General features: G+C 36.4%; 1 protein-coding gene across 1 annotated transcript; it reads left to right on the plus strand.

The window, feature by feature from the left end:
• Positions 1-468: 468 nt before the first annotated feature.
• Positions 469-11927, plus strand: LOC145616637 (clathrin heavy chain 1-like). Its single transcript, XM_081671393.1, has 30 exons — positions 469-799; positions 1387-1591; positions 2008-2096; positions 2209-2287; positions 2377-2504; positions 2998-3096; positions 3198-3306; positions 3685-3764; positions 3850-4077; positions 4162-4227; positions 4966-5082; positions 5348-5545; positions 5668-5784; positions 6264-6323; positions 6410-6496; positions 6691-6774; positions 6903-7037; positions 7121-7183; positions 7257-7361; positions 7442-7554; positions 7641-7893; positions 7994-8130; positions 8213-8491; positions 8611-9613; positions 9713-10198; positions 10285-10455; positions 10542-10727; positions 10845-10967; positions 11064-11174; positions 11307-11927. Exons 1-30 carry the CDS (start codon positions 752-754, stop codon positions 11466-11468), a joined length of 5121 nt encoding a protein of 1706 aa, XP_081527519.1. The 5' UTR covers positions 469-751; the 3' UTR covers positions 11469-11927.
• Positions 11928-21492: the final 9565 nt, after the last annotated feature.

Genomic DNA, 21492 nt, shown 5'->3' on the forward strand with positions numbered 1-21492 from the left:
AATTAAAGTTATCACAACTTCACAAGGAGTAATATCTGTATTATCGCTGACTAAATGACCCATACACCAATCTGTTGCTCTGTTCGCTTATGGTAAATGCTTCAAATGTAAATAATATCCAATTATCCATGCAGGTTACAATATTAGTATTATATACGGAGTACCATTTAAGAGCATATTTTGGTATAAAATATGCGCAAAACTTCAATTTTCATTTACATCTTATTGAGTAGTTAAGTATCAGAGCACAGACATTAATAATTTCAATCAACAAACGATCATGTTGTAAATTTCTAAATTAATACCCGTGCTTCATATCATAATTGACATTGATATTGAGTACTCATACTTTATACGGAGTATATTGTTTTGCATTTTAGTCGCAACAATTTGATTTTCACATAACACCAGTTACACCACTCATTAAAACATCAAGAGATAGATAGTCCCTAGAATTTACTCGCTCACATTCTTAGGCAGTCACAAAAACGAGACTAGTACACACTCGTATTTTTATCAACAGATCTCCTCAATTTTTTCTTCTTTCTTTCACCTCTCTTCTTCACTTTCTCTCTCTAAAACACACACAGATCTTTCTCTCTCCTCTGGTTTCTCATCATCCAAGAACCCTCGCTTTCACAAGGGAGGGTTCGCACTTCCATTCTTCGCAACTCTCAACAATCAAATCAAAATCATATCAAATCAAATCCCTAATTTTCGATTCACTCTGAGATCTACTTAATCTTCAGCCATGGCTGCCGCCGCTAATGCTCCTATTGTCATGAAGGAAGTTCTTACGGTAAACTCTATTCCTTCATCATTTTCAAATTCACCTTTCTTTTTCAGATTTTTTGGTGTTTTTTTTTTGTTGATTGAGGTATTTCAGTTGAAAACCCTAGTGATTTTGGTGTTGTTGGGATGTTTGCTTGTTTTATCGGATCTGCTCAGATCTTTGTCGTGATTGAGCTTTTTAGTTGATTTGGACTTTGATTGATGTGCTTTCTTATAGATTTGATTGGGAATTCTGTATAATTCAGTCGATGTAATTGAGTGAAGTTGAGTTTGGTTGATTCACTGGAAATATGCGATTTTTAGGGTTGCTAATTATGCTTGGTTATTGATTTTGATTTGTAGTTAAGTTGAGTTGGTGGAATTTATTGGAGTTTGCGAATTCGAAGTAGTTTAGTTTGATTGCTACTAAATTATGTAAAATTAGGACGAATTTTACCTTGTCTGAGGTTAGACTGAAGTTGAGCTAGTGCAATTCATTTGAACTTTAGTTACCACTTTTGATTCTTAATTAATTTAGTAAAATTAAGATGTTTTGTTGGATTTTATAAGTCTGGAGTGAAGCTGAGTTTGTTTGTTATTTACTGGGATTTGCAGCTTCCAAGCGTAGGAATTGGTTCACAGTTCATTACTTTCACTCATGTAACGATGGAGTCAGACAAGTACATTTGTGTGAGAGAGACCTCACCTCAGAACAGCGTTGTTATTATTGACATGAACATGCCTAATCAACCTTTGAGGCGTCCCATCACGGCTGATTCTGCTTTGATGAACCCTAACTCGAGAATTCTTGCTCTTAAAGGTAGGATTACATTTCTCATGCTCTCTCTCGAGAGTACTTGCATGGTTAGATGTTATTGACCATTTTCTTTGAATTTGGTGCTGTTATTTTGTCATATTTGCTTATGAAAATTTTCACTTTTTGTGGTAGCTGTTGCTGCTATTTAAGACACATTTTGTATTTGGCTTTGTGTTGTACTGTTAAAGTGTTAGGTTTAATTTTCAGGTTGTAGTTTTTTAACCTGTGCTAAAAGATGTTATTATGATTTTACATCAACCCAAGTTCTAGTCATCTGCTCTAGAATTTTGTTATTTCTTTGGTACAGAGTATGATTGCATAAGCTACTAGTGCTAAGTTTAATAACAGTTCTATTGGCGCATTGGGGGGAGTAGGGCAGGGGTTTGGATGTTGTCTGATTTGTGCTCTTTGATATGAAGCTCAACTTCCGGGGACTACTCAGGATCACCTTCAGATTTTCAATATTGAAGCCAAAGCAAAGATAAAGTCCCACCAAATGCCTGAGATGGTATGCTGCATATTGGACTTTCATTGAGCAGAATTTGGTCATGCTGTTGGTCGCTTGCTTTCCTGATCTGGAAATTTACGTAAGTCTATTGTTTTTTTTGGCCCCCCTGTAGGTTGTCTTCTGGAAATGGATTACCCCTAAAATGTTGGGCCTTGTAACACAGACATCAGTATACCACTGGTCAATTGAAGGCAAGTCTCTTTGCCCACAATAATTTTTTCTTCTTTTGATCGTCTTCCCCTGAATTCAAGTTTTAAGAAACTATGCTTACCGTGTTTAGGTGACACTGAGCCTGTGAAAATGTTTGAGCGGACTGCAAATCTGGCACACAATCAAATAATCAACTACCGTTGTGATCCTTCAGAGAAATGGTTGGTTTTGATCGGAATTGCTCCTGGCGCTCCTGAGGTTTGACTTTACATAATTTATATAGTCTCGGTTACTGGTGGTTATTAAATGGTCACTTTAGGGGTTGGTGGAGCTTGATAAATTCACATTTTACTTTCCTACCGCTTATTCTTTGAATATGTATGATGTGCTGTTTATAAACCTTAATCAGGAAATTTATATATGTTTTTAGATTTTACTAAAGTCAGTGTAATAATTTTGCCAATGTTGTCAAATTTAGTCATTGAGGTTATACAATCCAATTATCATTCCAGGCATATCCGTTTTAAAGATCATTTTGAAAAGACTGAGCTGTTGTGAAAACATTAGTCATATATTATTAATGATCTCCAAGAGTTAGGTCATTGGGATATACCTTTTCTTAATTATTATGAAGTAATTTCAGAGTATGTCATTCAATACTTAACATTTAGGTTTAAAGAAAAATATGGTATGGACTATCTCTCCTCTTCGCCTGATGATATAACTCAGGATTTTTCTTATCACATTGCAGAGACCACAATTGGTCAAGGGAAACATGCAGCTGTTTTCAGTGGATCAACAACGTAGTCAAGCTCTTGAAGCTCATGCAGCTTCATTTGCTCAATTTAAGGTTCACATCCCAAAAATGCTCCTACCCATATTTGTAGTTTGTTACTTATAATGATGTTTTCTCCCTACTTATTAATCACTGGTGATTTTATTTGTGTGTAGGTTCCTGGAAATGAAAATCCTTCGACTCTTATCGCCTTTGCCAGCAAGACCTCCAATGCTGGTCAAGTTACTTCAAAGTTGCACGTCATTGAACTTGGTGCTCAGGCTGGTATGATATTTTGCAGTTTCTTTCATTTTATGACAAAAATTTTCATGCTGACAAGTATTAATTCTTGATCATGAATTTTACTGGATATATATGTTTTTTACCGTTTTATGGTCTGCATACTTTATGCATTGTGGGATTTTTTTCTTTTTATTATAGCAGAAGTTAGAAAAATAATTTTGCATTGTTGTATGGGCATTAGCCAAAAATCCTTGTTTCCTTTGCTGGCAGAATGCTATTTCTCTATTGTATGCTTTGTCGCATTACTCACTTATAATAGTTCTTATAACTGCCAGTCTTTGAAGAGCAATTCATGTACTACTTGTAGATTTGGAATATTCATTTTATTCTTACTGATAAATGTTCCACCAAATTTCTCAGGGAAACCTGGATTTAGTAAGAAACAAGCTGATCTATTCTTCCCACCTGATTTTGCGGACGATTTTCCTGTTGCAATGCAGGTTACTTCAGCGTTTCTCGTAATTTTGCCGCAACTTTGGAAGTCATTAAGTAAATTTATTAAACAATTGTGTTTGGATTTTGCAGATATCCCAGAAGTATGGCCTGATATATGTTATCACAAAGCTTGGGCTTCTGTTTGTATATGATTTGGAAACAGCTAGTGCAGTTTACAGAAACAGAATTAGTCCCGATCCAATATTTTTGACATCTGAAGCTTCATCAGTTGGTGGATTTTATGCTATCAACAGACGGGGACAGGTGTTGTTAGCCACTGTTAACGAAGCTTCAATTGTGACATTTGTTAGTGGCCAGGTTAGAATTTGAAACTGAATACTTTATCCGTGTAATTAGCCAATACATGAATTTGTATATTGACGTTTTCCTGGTGTTTTGCAGCTTAACAATTTGGAGCTTGCAGTTAACCTCGCAAAACGAGGAAACCTTCCTGGTGCAGAAAACTTGGTTAGTGTTATATTTTAATTTTTTCACTACAACAAATGTTTTATTTATTTTTTATTTATTTATTTTAAAATTATAATTTATTTGCTAAGATACAGTTGATCAACTCTGATCACCAATTTGTTTTTATTTCCTTCATTTTTGGCTTTGGAAACATTTTGTTAGTCTGTTCCTTGATACTGTATTCATTTATAATAACCTTTCCTTTTAACTTTTTTTTGAGGTTATTCAGGCGACATTTAAATGATTCTGTTGATAATTCTGTAACGAAATGCAGCATACATAATTGCATTTACTATATTAATATCAGGAAGTAATTAATTGCTGCAACTTTGGCTTATGGGGTGGGATGGGAGAATAGGATGGGTTTTAATTCTTTGTCACTCCGTATTATTTCTATTAAACATTTAGCAAGTTTTTTGCTCGTCTATTATGGGAATTGGATACTTGAGCAATGGCTCTGAATTGTTGAATTATTTCCCCGATTTGAACAGTGACCTTAGATTTTTTTTTTTCCCCTTCTTGTGGACTGTCAAGAAATGACTATAAATCTATAAGATTCTGAAGTCTATATTAGTAATATTACATTGTGTTTTTCTGTTTTTGTTTATGTAATAAACTTCAAAGTTCATATTTATAGGGTAGAGAAATCTTCTCAGGTTGTAAATTATGCTCTTTCCCCCCCTTCCCACCCCCCCTATTTTGAAATAATCTAATCTATGTTTTCCCTTCTTTGTTTAGGTTGTCCAACGATTCCAGGAACTATTTGCCCAAACAAAGTACAAGGAGGCAGCTGAGCTTGCTGCTGAATCTCCACAAGGAATTTTGCGTACTCCTGATACTGTTGCCAAGTTCCAGGTATTCAATATATATTTCTTAGTTGCAGTCATTTGCTTTCCTTCACCATTGGCATTTTTTTTTCCAATTTGTTAGATTATATTATATGTTGGGTGGGGTGGAGCTATAATGCAGTCAATCATTTGTGGTTTCTCGCATTGGAATTTTTCATAGGTGCATGTCACTATTAAATTCCTCTGAGTGAGAGGCCTTATCTTTATGAGTTTGGCTTGATTGCTTGACATTTCATGATTCCTCATCTTCTTGCTATGATTACTTTTTGCAGAGTGTTCCTGTTCAATCTGGGCAAACACCTCCGTTATTGCAGTATTTTGGAACATTGCTAACTAGAGGAAAACTCAATGCCTTTGAATCATTGGAACTATCTAGACTGGTTGTTAATCAGAACAAAAAGAATCTGTTGGAGAATTGGTTGGCAGAGGACAAGCTTGAATGCAGCGAGGAGCTTGGAGATCTTGTGAAGGTTAGTTTGAGACTTTTATACTACTGTGTTAGGTCTTCAAGGTTGTCATCAGATGCCTGTTTGCTCTCTCTGAGGCAGCTTCATATGTCTTTCTGATTTCACATTTTTTTCTTTGTATGCAGACAGTCGATACTGACCTTGCTCTCAAAATATACATTAAAGCTAGGGCAACTCCAAAGGTTGTTGCAGCGTTTGCTGAGAGGAGGGAATTTGATAAGATTTTGATTTATTCCAAGCAGGTTGGTGCATTCTTGACCAATTAATTTTGGAAAAAGAGCAGTAATGATAGTTTCTGAACAACATTCTTGTAGGAGATCTGTTTCAGTTCTTTTATATTCTTTGTTCGGCTATCTCTTATCTTGTCACATTTTTGTAAGGGCTTTTGCCAGATTTAGACGGTTTGTAACCTGGAACTGAGGTTACAGGTTTAACTCACAAAGATGGTTACTTTACCTGCTTGCTATATGTAGAATAGATCTATATAAGTTGTGGACCTTTTGCATTTAGCCATTTACTCTGTATTACTACTATTTATAAGCTGAGTAGTTTTTGTTTTTGCGCTTCAAAATGTAATTTTTTGTGAACAGAACCTCTTATATCTTATTTGGTTCTCAATGTATGCTTTATTTTTTTTTTAATTCTTTTTTTTAAACCATGTACTTGTTAAAATAACTGGTATATTGTGTTTAGTTGCTGAATATCAGTTTCATCGGTGCAGGTTGGGTACACACCTGATTATTTGTTCCTCCTGCAAACTATTTTGCGAACTGACCCACAGGTAATTTCTACTTTCAGTTTGATTGCTGACTGTGTACGGAGTGAAGAAAGTTCAATGTGTGATCTAACATTTGAAATTTATTGCAGGGAGCTGTTAATTTTGCTTTGATGATGTCTCAAATGGAGGGAGGATGCCCTATTGATTACAATACAATCACAGACCTGTTTCTTCAGGTGCTGTATGTGTATTAATTATAGGACACATTAGTGGTTTATTCTGATTATCAGTTGACGATTTACACTTGTTTCAGAATGTGTTTAGACTTTTCTATCCGTGCGATAATTTATTAATTTGATCGTGTTATCTAATTGTCAAATCTATACTGCCAACTGCCAAGAATATGACAAGATTTTCTTTGTGTTATCAGAGAAATTTGATTAGGGAGGCAACAGCATTTTTGTTGGATGTGCTCAAGCCTAATTTACCAGAACATGGTCATCTCCAAACTAAAGTGAGACCTTGTTCTTTAAGCTTATTCTTGATATTTATTTAATTAAATTAATTAATTAATTTATTTTATCTATTTATTTATTTATTTTTTGCATCTATCACTTCCCTTACACAATCTGAATTACACAGGTTTTGGAAATTAATCTTGTGACATTTCCCAATGTTGCGGATGCAATCTTAGCTAATGGCATGTTTAGCCATTATGATCGTCCTCGAATTGCACAACTCTGTGAGAAGGCTGGCTTGTATTTGCAGGCTCTGAAGGTAATATCTGTTCTTATTTATGGGCAGTATTTTTCTGTATCTTTTGAAACTTTCTTGGACTAATTGTCTTCTCAAATATACAGCATTACACTGAATTGCCAGATGTGAAGCGTGTCATAGTCAACACGCATGCTATTGAGCCACAGGTTTGGTAGCCTTGTTTTCGAGTGACTTTCTTGATGGTTGTGACATTGCCTCTAAGTAATGTTTTTGATTCAGGCACTTGTAGAGTTCTTTGGAACCCTTTCTAAGGAGTGGGCCCTTGAATGCATGAAAGATCTTTTGATGGTTAATCTCAGAGGCAATCTGCAGATAATTGTGCAGGTACTGTTCAAGTGTTCATTTATTTCTCTATTTTGTATCCGTGGATTTTTAAAGGGTCTGACGTGTTGTTCACTGTGCAGGTTGCCAAAGAATATTGTGAGCAGTTGGGTATTGATGGCTGCATAAAGCTTTTTGAGCAGTTTAAATCTTATGAAGGACTATATTTCTTCTTGGGCTCATACTTGAGCTCCAGGTAAAGCATAGCTAAATTCTGGATTAATTCAATTTAGTACTATTTAATTAAACGTTATTTTCTAATGTTTTCGTTTGTTATGACAGTGAGGATCCAGAAATTCATTTCAAGTACATTGAAGCTGCTGCTAAAACCGGGCAAATTAAGGAAGTGGAGCGGGTTACTCGTGAATCGAATTTCTATGATCCTGAAAAAACCAAGAATTTCTTGATGGAAGCAAAGCTTCCCGATGCTAGACCTTTGATAAACGTGTGTGACCGGTTTGGATTTGTTCCGGATCTTACCCATTATCTCTACAGGAACAACATGCTTCGCTATATTGAAGGCTATGTTCAGAAGGTACTCTTTTGACTCAAAAGTTAAGGACACCTGCTTGTAATTAATTGCAATCTTTTTAAGCATGCTTGATCTATAATTACTTTTGCATTCTGCTCAATAGGTCAACCCTGCCAATGCTCCACTAGTTGTAGGGCAGCTTCTAGATGATGAATGTCCTGAAGATTTTATTAAAGGCCTCATTCTCTCTGTGCGATCTCTTCTTCCTGTTGAACCTCTCGTGGAGGAATGCGAAAAGAGGTGGGCATACCTTTTCTTATTTCTTAACCGTTTTCTTTGAAAGTATTTGTGTTAGGTCTGCTAATTTTATCTATTGAAACAGAAATCGGTTACGCTTGCTCACACAGTTCTTGGAGCACCTTGTCAGCGAGGGGAGCACTGATGTGCATGTTCACAATGCTCTTGGTAAAATCATCATTGACAGCAATAACAACCCAGAGCATTTTCTCACAACCAATCCCTACTACGATTCCCGTGTTGTGGGTAAATATTGTGAGAAAAGGGATCCTACTCTTGCTGTTGTTGCATATAGGCGGGGACAATGTGACGATGAGCTTATTAGTGTCACAGCTAAGAATTCCTTATTCAAATTGCAGGCTAGGTAAGTCCCAGCGTGAGACCTTGCAAGAATGATTATTCCTATCTCTGTGGAGAAGAATGTTTGTTGCTTCTTTTTTGTTGGTGTTTGTTTATTAATCTGCAAATAAATGTTGTATTCAGATATGTTGTGGAAAGAATGGACGGTGAACTCTGGGACAAGGTCTTAACTCCTGAAAATGAGTACAGAAGGCAATTGATAGATCAAGTTGTTTCAACTGCATTGCCAGAGAGTAAGAGCCCTGAGCAGGTTTCTGCTGCTGTTAAGGCCTTCATGACTGCTGATCTTCCCCATGAGCTGATTGAGCTTCTTGAAAAGATCGTCCTTCAAAACTCTGCATTCAGTGGAAACTTCAATCTGCAAAATCTACTTATCCTAACTGCAATTAAGGCAGATTCTTCTAGAGTTATGGATTACATCAATAGGTTGGACAACTTTGATGGACCTGCGGTTGGTGAAGTGGCGGTGGAAGCCCAGTTGTATGAGGAAGCTTTTGCAATCTTCAAAAAATTCAACCTAAATGTCCAGGCTGTGAATGTGTTGCTTGACAATATTCGCAACATTGACCGAGCTGTAGAGTTTGCATTCCGTGTTGAAGAGGATGCTGTGTGGAGCCAGGTTGCAAAGGCCCAACTCAGAGAAGGTCTAGTCAGCGATGCAATCGAGTCATTTATTCGGGCTGAGGATTCAACCCATTTCTTGGAAGTTATCAAAGCCTCTGAGGATGCAGATGTTTACCATGACTTGGTGAAGTATCTGCTGATGGTTAGGGAGAAGGTTAAGGAGCCCAAGGTTGACAGTGAGCTTATATATGCATACGCAAAGATTGATAGACTCAGTGAAATTGAAGAATTTATTCTAATGCCCAATGTTGCCAATCTGCAACTTGTTGGTGATCGCCTATATGATGAAGCCTTATATGAAGCAGCAAAGATCATATATGCATTCATTTCCAACTGGGCTAAGCTTGCTGTCACTCTTGTGAAATTGAAACAGTTCCAAGGTGCTGTTGACGCAGCTCGCAAGGCTAACAGTGCAAAGACTTGGAAGGAAGTTTGTTTTGCCTGTGTAGATGCTGAGGAATTCCGGTTGGCTCAGATATGTGGTCTTAATGTCATCATACAGGTAATTTAGCTGTTCTTGGTTCAGTGATGTTTTCATTGCCAGACTTTTCTATGTCATCTTTACATTTAATATCATCTCAATTGTGAATCTCTTCTATAGGTGGATGATCTGGAAGAGGTCAGTGAATACTATCAAAACAGGGGATGCTTTAACGAGCTCATTTCACTTATGGAAAGTGGTTTGGGACTGGAACGTGCACACATGGGTATCTTCACCGAGTTGGGAGTTCTTTATGCGAGATACCGCCCAGAGAAGCTCATGGAGCATATCAAATTGTTCTCTACCCGTCTCAACATACCCAAGCTGATTAGGGCTTGTGATGAGCAACAGCATTGGAAGGAACTTACTTATTTGTACATTCAATATGATGAGTATGACAATGCTGCCACTACTGTGATGAATCATTCTCCAGAAGCATGGGATCACATGCAGTTTAAAGACATTATTGTTAAGGTTGCAAATGTGGAGCATTACTATAAGGCAGTACACTTCTACTTGCAAGAGCATCCCGATCTGATTAATGATGTACTAAATGTCCTTGCACTTCGTGTGGACCATACACGTGTTGTGGACATCATGAGAAAGGTGCCTCTTGCTCTTGTCCTGTATTTCGTTCAAAATTCCCATTTGTGCTATATTAACTTAATATCATTTACTACCATATATATCAGGCTGGTCAACTTCCTCTTGTGAAACCATACATGGTTGCTGTCCAAAGCAACAATGTATCTGCTGTGAATGAAGCGTTGAATGAACTCTATCTTGAGGAAGAAGACTATGACAGGCTTCGTGAGTCCATTGACTTACACGATAACTTTGATCAGATTGGTCTTGCCCAGAAGGTAGAATGATTGACTTTTTCTTTACTTCTTATAATATCTTTATGCTGTAGATAATGCTTTAACAACTGGTTTGATCAATGTAACAGGTGGAGAAACACGAGTTGCTAGAAATGAGGCGTATTGCAGCTTATATATACAAGAAGGCTGGCAGATGGAAGCAATCCATCGCATTGTCAAAGAAAGACAATCTTTACAAAGATGCAATGGAAACTGCTTCTCAGTCAGGTGATCGTGAGCTTGCTGAGGAGTTGCTTGTGTACTTTATTGAGCAGGTATTGATCTTTTGCTGCTTTTTCAATGATGAGCCTTCCTGGAAAGAAATCTAAAGCGACTTTTTATTGAATTGTAATTGCTCTTTTGACGTGTTTGTGTTTCTTTTTTCTTTGTAGGGAAAGAAGGAATGTTTTGCATCATGTCTTTTTGTTTGTTACGATTTGATAAGAGCTGACGTAGCATTGGAGCTTGCTTGGCTAAACAACATGATCGACTTTGCCTTCCCATATCTCTTACAGGTTAATAAAAACTCCTGTTTTGTGTCTGCTTTAGTGATTAACGTCGACTTTGATTTCACTCCTTAAGTCTTGTGTCTTCCTATTTCTCTTCCACAGTTTATTCGAGAGTACACTGGCAAAGTGGATGAGTTGATTAAAGCTAAACTTGAAGCTCAAAAAGAGGTTAAAGCAAAAGAAGAAGAAGAGAAAGACATGGTCGCGCAGCAGGTAAGATACTTGAAGTTGCCCTTGATGTTTTAATGTATTCTCGATTTATGTCTGCTTCATTTTTCTCTTTTGTTTGTCTCAATTCCTTATCATTTATGTTTCTCTTTGTCATCCCCTTGAAATCTTTTGCAGAACATGTATGCACAATTACTCCCTCTTGCTCTACCAGCACCACCAATGCCAGGAATGGGAGGAGGTGCAATGGGTGGCGGATATGGTCCTCCACCTCCTATGGGCACCATGGGCATGCCTCCAATGCCTGCTTTTGGCATGCCGCCAATGGGTTCGTACTAAGAATGGTCAATTCAGACAAGTAATATGTGACATTAGGTGCTAGAAATTTTTGTAAAGTTGCTGTTAGAGTGTTGCGGCATTATCAAATTTTCTAGTAGCTGGGTTATTGAGGTAAAGTTTCAGGCGTCTTGCATTTGGATCTCTGCAGTTTGTGAATGCACCAAGTAGCTGTAGGAGTTGTGGATATGCCTTTAATTATTCTTTGTTAGCTGAGTCGAAATTTTCTCACTTTGGGTAGTCCGGGTTGGTCCTTAGGTTACCTCGTTGTAAGTTTATAGTGCTGGCTTGTTGAAATTTTCGAATCTTGTGGATTTTGAAGTGCAAGTGGCGGATTTGCCATTGTGTATAGGCTATAGGTTATGGAATTTAATGTCGAACAATTTATTTTATAACGTTGGACGTATTTGAAACTATTTGTAAGTTGAATACATAAGATAAGCAAATTTTCTGCACCTTGTATTTCCTTTTTTGAGTGATCAGAGGCAACAGTTTATTTCAATAACAAAGTATCAACTAATGGGGTCTAGTGCTCTACTAGCATTATAGCAAGCAAGATTACAATCAAAACAAAAAGCAATCAGACAACTCGTATTAAACAAACTTTTACATCATGTACTTGGATAGTTGGTACCATATACTTTGCTTATTTATCTATTTAGCTGATTACGAACATGACTCCCATCCTTGCCATTACAACCCTTTATTTTGCCTCGTGCTGACTGGTTGCTGTACATGGATTCAAACAACATTTTATGATTTGCGATGCAATATCCATTATTACTTGTATTTTGTCCAAAAATCTCCGAAAATGGTTCGAAATCGTATATTATAGCTGATAATAACATTATAGGACTTGCTAAAGTTGGACATTGAGATCCTTCCCATGACAGTTCTCCGAAAGAATAACATTGCACTCCTCATAATCATGTCTTAAGTCACCTCTGCTCATGCCATCCCTTGACGGCTTGACCCTTACCCTTGTATAAGTTTTTACTTTCGGATTAGTTTTAATAAAATATTATAATTTAGTCATTCTTGTTTAGCTTTTACTTATAAATAATCCTAGATGTAAATGATCAAAGTTATGCATTGTCAAACGTAGTTATATGTCAAATGATTACAAATACTTCTTGTGATTATCCTTCTCCATGACATCATTTGGTAATGAATCAAATCATGATTTCCTTCCTTTTTTTACATCAAAATTACTATACAAGTTTTTACAAGATTTAATATATATAGTAATAATAATAATTAAGAGATTAATTAACCATCATTATTCACATTATTTTCATACCAATCACAAACAAATGGCTAAGTTTTCCCTCTCTCATTTGAGTCATTTCACCCTTCTATTAGCCATCCTCTTAATCACCCCTCTGAATCACCTCAGCTTCATACAACCAGCAGTAGCTTCGCCTTCCACCAACGAAACACAACTCCTCGAAACGATTTGTAGCAAAACATTGGAGCCAGACGAGTGTTTTAACTGCTTAAGTGCAGACACAAGTAGAGATTCCGATGATTTTTCAGAGCTTATACATTCCCTTTTGTACTGCATGTATTCTGAAGCCAATTATGCTCATGTCAACGCTGACCTTTTATCTCAGAATGCAACAGATCCAAGCCTTAAAAATGCACTAACTCATTGTTCATCCCATTTGTTTGATGCTGCAAATCGTGCGGTGGATGCAATGATATCCATGGAGAGTAACAAGAACCTGCAAGCGTGGGATTACTCGAAAACAGCGAGAAGATCAGTGTATGAATGTGTAAAAGTGTTTTTTGCAGAGTCTAGTAACGACCTCACTATTCCATCTTCAGTGCTTGACAATATGATCCATGCTAAACGCCTATATGATTCTATGCATGTTTTGTTTCAGCTTATTGTTCGTTAAATTATCTTTTTGTAAACCTTCTGAATAAAAAGTAGTCAATGATTGTATTGTTTAATTGATACTTACTTTTTAACACAAAGGGGAAATATTAATATATTAGAAAATGGTAAATCTGATGATCGAAATCATCAGATATAATAGCTTAATTGATACTTACATATCCATGTGTTATTACTATTTTTTTCCCCCAAAGAGTCCCATTGTATCTCATGATAGACAAAATAAAAATAAAATAAAAAAAAAAAAAAAAAAAGCAAACCTAGTGGAAAACTTATAATTAAGTCAATAAAAGTTCTTAGTCAACTAGATATTTACGAATAAAATCAATAAGTGTAGGGCTTACTTTTAATTTAAAATTGTTGACTAAGTTACAAGTCGAACACTTAATTTGCAATCTTTGTTAATCACGGTGATTAACTTGGATATTCTCATATTTTCCCATTGTTTTTATATGTATTATTATTGATTATAAATATCCGTAAAAACGATTACCTGAAACAAATTATTAAAATTAACAATAGTTAACAATATTAATAGCAAAACTGATGGTGACATTATATGTCCATTTAAGGACTATTCGCCAATTTAACTCAATCATCCCCGAGGTCAAAGCCTCTAAGATGGCTGAACAACTTCACTCTCAGTAAAGTTTTCAAAGGCTGATCTGATGCTAATTGCTTCAGATAAGTTAAAAAGAATGGAGTATATACCATAAAACAGTGTTCATTTGTCCACAAAAATTTACAGAATTTACCAAAGTCTCCAATAAAAGCCTTCTGAAAACTTGAAACCGAGCTGTATGTTTAGTAACACAGTCTCAAATTGAATTACTCAAGAAATAACGAGGTACTTCATATATAATAGCCGAAAACAGAACAGTCACAATTTACATTACATAACAAGCTGTCTTAATGTAGTAGATGAGCATTAGTTCATAACTTCATGTAAACAATAGAAGATTCATACTTGTGTCCTAAACTATGGCAATCTTCATATCTTGAATCCACCAAAAACTGTCTCTAATACTATTCAGCAAAAGATGGTCATTCTTATACAACTGCTCCCAAAATCTTCATCAGCTAGTATCAGACTTGTCTAGAGCTGTAAGAAATAATACGGGTCAGATGACAATTATATGAAGACTACTTAAATCCAAAATTCTAATACTAGTATAATGTCTATAAACAAAAGAAAAATGTCAAGATTACTCTGAAATGATAGAAAACAGAGGTAAAACGCATCATTGTTCAACCAAAAAAAGAAACAAAGGGAGAACTTGATCTCAAATTGAAGGAATGAAAAACTAGGCTCTGCTTAATTGGCCAGAAATTGAAACATAAGCACAATATGTTTTCTCTCAAGATCTCTCTATCTAATCTCAGTTGAACTCAATATTGCAGAGAAAAATTTTATAATGAAGAGTTTACACCACTCAGTTTAAATTGGTACATGTACCTTCTCATGGATTCTCACAGATTATCTATCAGATAAACATATTAGTATAAAACAAGCGAAAGTATGAAACAAGGGAAAGAAGATAAGCCAACCTTACAACAGTGTAACATGATAAGACGACAACCACAGTGTAACAATAAGAAAAGATCCACCATTTGTAACATACAAAGCTTAAACAAACATTTTTCTGTAGGACGTTACGATCAATTTACACCATGATCATTCTCCCAATACAGGCACTCATAATATATTAGGTGGTGGTGAATATTGATCTGAGGAAGGGTAGACTGAAAAAGAAAGAACACTTGAATAGAAAAGCAAAACTCAGCGTAGATACATTTTTAGGTTAATGTCTGTGTGAATAGTTGAAAACAAAGCCTAACAAGCACATGGTATGAATTGAGTGCATGAGTATGAGCAAGGCATGATAGGAAAGGAGAGAACTTACTGTTGTAGTTCAAGAGCTTCTCAATCAAGTCGACATGGGTCATCAGCATTCTCCTGCAACAATAGCGAACTAATCCCAATGCATCAAGAGCATCCCTGTGAAAAAGCATTATGTATTCATGTCAGCAAAGAACAACATCCTAGGGGTCTTTAATGATGGAGCCATGCAAGTCTTCTTGAAATAAAACAGAGCTCTCATACAAGTTACATTGCCTACATAATACACATTACATTTTTAAGCCTTAGTCTTCCCATGACAACACAAACACACACAAGCAATAAGCCAACCCCAAAATTAAAAACTCGACAAAAAATGTTCCGAAGAAATGAAATGAGATGAGTATATTCATAAACACCCATATAATCCTACCCAATGAGCATCACCACCCCATTCCCCCCATTTCATTCTCTGACAGCTATGACCTCTTTGAAATATATTGTTGCTGCCCAATCTGGTAACATAAGAGCAAAGGAGTAGCAAAAAGAAATATCAAAGTCGAGATTATATGCAATCAAATCCAAGCACAGACAGCCATGTGAAAATGGAGATATCAGATGATCAAATGTATGCAGAAGTACTTCTAACCCTAAATCAAAATATCTGCAGCCAATTATTTGCAAACAGAAGTGATTAAACATTTAAACTAGAATCTTATGCCAACCTAATTTGATTCCAAAACATGCAAAATCTAACAACACTACCCAAACCCAATTCAAACACAAGAACCAAATAGTGTAAAACAGTAGGGATTGAAATTCCAACAGTCATTGAGATACTCCCAAAATTTCCAAAAAAAAAAAAAAAAGCAAGAAAACAAGAACATGAAATACATACAACGTTCAATTAGCAGGAAAAGTAACGAAATTTGCACTCTCTAGTCTCTAATCTTAACAATTCAAAAACTAAAATTACAAGAAACCCATTAAAACATGCACATAATTTCATCAAAGGGGTTGAAATTCAATCCCTAAACTAATTGTAAAGTGGGATTCATAGCAATAAAATTAGGCATAATGTACAAGAAGAAGAAGTTAAAGTGAAATTACCCTTCAGTGTAATCAGCTTGAAGAAGGTCAAGGTAAGTGTCCCATTTATTTCCGATGACCTGAAAATCATTCAAACGCCAAAATTAATTGAAAAAATTAATCAACAAATTGGTCAACAGATTAAACCCTAAACCCTAAAGACGGTTACCTTGCCGCAAGTGAAGCAACGAACTGGAATAATCATGTTTACAACGCCTTTGTTTCTGATTGCCCTCAATTTTACGCACTTATCAAAGGTTTTCAAGAGTGAAAGAGCAAAGAGGGGGGTGTTTGCGACAAACTTGCAAGATTTTTTTGTATATTCCACAAATATAATGGTTGAGTTGATCTAAAATCGAGTCAGGCTATAATACAAAATCTTGCATCCAAACCCGTACTTTTTTCGGGCCATTAGGCCGATTGTTGATCACCTCTATTGATATTTCGTTTTAAATCTCTAACTAGTGTGTGGCCCGAGCGATGCCTCGGGTTGCTAGTTTGTATTTATTTAATTTGCTAATTAAATTCGACTGTTTAGATAGTAAGACTCGTTGATTTTGAGTTTAAGTCTTGCTATAAACATTTTAAAGCTGTCAAACTCAATCATTACATAATGGAAACAAATAGTATAATAAGACACAAATTAACTTATCTAAGTTAACTATAATTTTGTTGGATAAAAAAACACTATTAATAAATGGCTAAGATGGTAAGATTCTTAACTTAAGACATTTTGGTCTTGAGTTCAAGTCTGCTGATATGTCGAACTTAAAAAAGGTGACACGTGGAACATATCCTGTTTTAGGAACGTTTTTTAATATATAAGTATAGAAGTGTAGATATAGATATATAACTAATTGTATATTTGTATTATTTAGTGACTTATAATTTTCTAGCATATTGGATGGTTCAACCCAATCAGACACCCGGAGGGTATTAGAGATCATGGTAAACATCTTGGCAATTTTTACTACGGGCGAAAAGGTCAAAAAAATTACAAAATCGAAAGCTATAATCCACGCTTTTTGAGAAAATTTTGAGGTTTCAGGGCCCGGTGGCGAAAAGTGTAGAGACTCTAGGGGATATATCTCGATGTCATATAATGTCATTTGAAACCATATATGATCATAATATGTTGTCATAAACGTCCGTGGTAGGCTTGAGTTTACGAAATCACTACAAGTTGTGAACGAATAAAATTGACCGTTTAAAGCCATATTGGATGATTCCACCGACCCAATTTGACTCTCGAAGGATATTAGGGACCATGGTAAACATCTCGGCAATTTTTATTTCCGGGCGAAAAAAGGTCAAAAAATTACAAAATTGAAGGCTATGATCCACGTTTTTTGAGGAATTTGAGGTTCGGGGTCCGGTAGCGAATAGCTTTGAAAACCTAAGGGATACATCTCGGGCTCATATAATGCCGTTTGAAACCTTATATGATCATTATATGTTGTCATAAACGTCCGTGGTAGGCTTGAGTTTACAAAATCGGTGCAAGTTGCGAACGGATAAAATGACCGTTTAAGGGCATATTGGTTGGTTCCACCAACCCAATTTGACTATTGGAGGTTATTAGAGACCATTGGTAAACATCTCAGCAATATTTATTTACGAGCGAAAAAAGTTCAAAAAATTACAATATTGAAGGCTATAATCCACGTTTTTGAGGAAAATTTGAGGTTTCGGGGCCCGGTGGCAAAAAGCCTTGAAACCCAAAGGGAATATATATCTCGGGGTCATATAATGTCGTTTGTAACCGTATATGATCATTATATGTTGTCATAAACGTCCGTGGTAGTCTTGAATTTACGAAATCGGTGCAAGTTATGAACGGGTAAAATGATCGTTTAAAGGCATGTTGGATGATTCTACCGACCCAATTTGACTCCAGGAGGATATTAGGGATCATGGTGAACATCTCGGCAATTTTTATTTCCAGGCAAAAAAGGTCAAAAAATTAAAAATTCAAAGACTGTAATCCACGTTTTTTGAAGAATTTGAGGTTTTGGGGTCCGATTGCGAAAAGCTTTGAAAACCTTAGAAATACATCTCGGGGTCATATTATGCCGTTTGAACCACATATGATCATTATATGTTGTCATAAACGTCCGTGGTAGGCTTGAGTTTACGAAGTTAGTGCAAATTGCGAACAGGTAAAATGATCGTTTCAAGACATATTGGATGGTTCTACCGACACAATTGGACTCCCGGAGGATATTGGGCACCATGGTAAACATCTCGGCAATTTTTATTTCCGGGCGAATTAAGGTAAAAAAACTACAAAATCGAAGGCTATAATCCACGCTTTTTGAGAAAATTTTGAGATTTAGGATCCCGAGGCGAAAAGCCTTGATATCCTAAGGGATACATCTCAGGCTCATCTAATACCGTTTGAAACCATATATGATCATTATATGTTGTCATAAATGTCTGTGGTAGGCTTGAGTTTACAAAATCACTACAAGTTGTGAACGGGTAAAATGACCGTTTAAGGGCATATTGGATGGTTCCATCGACCCTATTTGACTCCCAAAGAATATTAGAAACCATGGTAAACATCTCGGTAATTTTTATTTTCGGGCGAAAAAAGGTCAAAAAATTAGAAAACCGAAGGCTATAATCCACGCTTTTTGAGGAATTTTGAGGTTTCAGGAATCGGTGGCAAAAAGCCTTGAAACCCTAAGAGATACATCTCTGGGTCATATAATACCGTTTGAAACCACATATCATCATTATATGTTATCATAAACGGTTGTGGTAGGCTTGAGTTTACGAAATCGATCACTGCAAGTTGTGAACGGTTAAAATGACCGTTTAAAGGCATATTAGATGGTTCCACCGACCCAATTGGACTCTTGGAGGGTATTAGGGACCACGGTAAACATCTTGGTAATTTTTATTTTCGGGTGAAAAAAGGTCAAAAAATTACAAAATTGAAGGTTATAATTAGGGATGGCAACGGGTCGGATCTGGACTGGGTCTGGATGGACCCGGATCCAGATCCGTTTTTGTATCTAGGATCCAGATCCGACCCAGATCCGTCGGGTCTGGAAAATGAAGACCCGGATCCAGATCCGACGGGTCCAACGGATCCGGGTCCGGATTTGGGTCCAAAACGGGTCCAATATATTTTGCCTAATTTTTCGCAAAAATTTAATATTTGGGTCAAAAAATGCATTTAAAACTTCCGTCGGGGGTTATTAAGTTCAACCTAAATTTTAGTTATACAACAAATCTAAAAACACAAAGGTACCAACTTATACATTTATATTTTGAAATAAAAATTATAGATAATGATAAAAGTACGATTTTAGTAATAGCTAATGATTTTGATATGAGGCATCCAAAATTCATATCTTGAAAGGGCTTTATCAATACTAACATTGTCAACATATTTAATAATGAAACAAACAATTATTATTATTATTTTTTTTAAAAAAAAACGGGTAAACGGATCTGGATCCGGGTCTGGGGGCCAGACCCGGATCGGATCCAGATCCGTTTTTTTCAGCCGGACTCGAATCCGACCCGGATCCGTCGGGTCCAAAATTTGAAGACCCAGATCCGTGAAAAACGGATCTGGATCCACGGATCCGAGCCGGGTCCAGATCCACTGCCATCCCTAGTTATAATTCACGCAATTTTAGGAAATTTTGAGGTTTCGGGGCCCGGTGGCAAAAAGCCTTGAGACCCTAAGGGATACATCTCGAGGTTATTTAATTCTGTTTTAAACCACATATGATCATTATATGTTGTCATAAACGTCCGTGGTAGGCTTGAGTTTACGAAATCACTTCAAATTATGAACGGGTAAAATGACCGTTTTAAGGCATATTGAATTGTTTCACTGACCCAATTGGACTCTTGGAGGGTATAAGGGATCGGACCATGGTAAACATCTCGGCAATTTTTATTCCCGGGCGAAAAAAGGTCAAAAAATTATAAAATTGAAGACTATAATCGCTTTTTAAGGTTTTGGGGCCCGGGACCTTTACGTCGCCGGATTACGGTCATATATGGGTCCACACAATATTATATAATCCCGGGATTTATCCCGCAGTGTTCCGTGAAATTCCAACACCAGCTCCTGACACCTCCTAAATCGCTCTGATTTTCGTGTATTATAGTAGAGTTGTTGATTCGGGTATTCAAGTCGGATTTGGGTTGGGTCAAATCATGTCTCGGGTTAAATTAGGATCTGGTCATATGTCGAGTCAATATAGCCTCATATCAGGTTCAAGTTCGGGTTGGATCAATTTCAGTTGAGTTTATTCTGGGTCGTTCACCTTTTCGGATATATCTCGAGCTCAATTCGAGCCAAATTCAGATCGGGTTCAATTTCAGGTTTAAGTTGTGTGTGAGGCAGGTTTGAGTGGGTTAATAGATGGGACATTCGGGTTCAAGTTAGTGTTGAGTTGGGTTTTGGTTCAAGTTCAATTCCAATAAATATCGAGGTGCTCAAGTTGAACCTATATAATTACGCCTTCCATAATTTGATCAGCTTTATCAAGATTCTATTAGACCTATATATGAGTAATATAGAACTAAAGGTATACAAGCTGAATCGGATTGTGGGTTTACAGATTTGTACCAGTATATAAGTTGAACAAAATGCATATAAGTTTTATTAAACTTTCCATGATTCGGGTACAGGTTCTAATTGGGTCGGGTACTACTTCGGGTTCAAATTGTTGTTGGGTCGGATTAATGACAGTTACTCTCAGATCGGGAGCAGATTCGGGTTCAGGTCAAAAATATTGGATCAAATCGGTTGTCGGTCAACATATGGTCAGGTTTAGGCGGGGTTACAGGTCACTAGTTTCACCTCATTGTCCGGGTACAAGTTGGGTTCAGATCATTGCCGGTTCAGGTCGAGTTCTCGGGTCGGATCTGTTTTTAACAACTCTAATTGTAGCCTTGTAGGCAACCTTATGCAACATCAAATGCTACAATTTTAGGCCCCAAAACAAAAAATGGGTCGTGCTCCATACAACTATGCAACATTATTTTACGTGGTTACCGAGTACTCATATTTAAATTAAATAACTATGGAATAATTCTCATTCAATTTGTTAGAATAATTCTATTAACAGTTTGATTTTATATGTTAATAAACACTTACTGTAACACACAAAAATAAAAGGAATTAGATTTTCCAAGTAAATGGATTCTAGTTTTGCAAATTTGAAAGT

The sequence above is a fragment of the Chenopodium album genome, chromosome 26, assembly GCF_948465745.1.
Source record: "Chenopodium album chromosome 26, dcCheAlbu1.1, whole genome shotgun sequence".
In the NCBI taxonomy this organism is placed as follows: Eukaryota; Viridiplantae; Streptophyta; class Magnoliopsida; order Caryophyllales; family Amaranthaceae; genus Chenopodium; species Chenopodium album.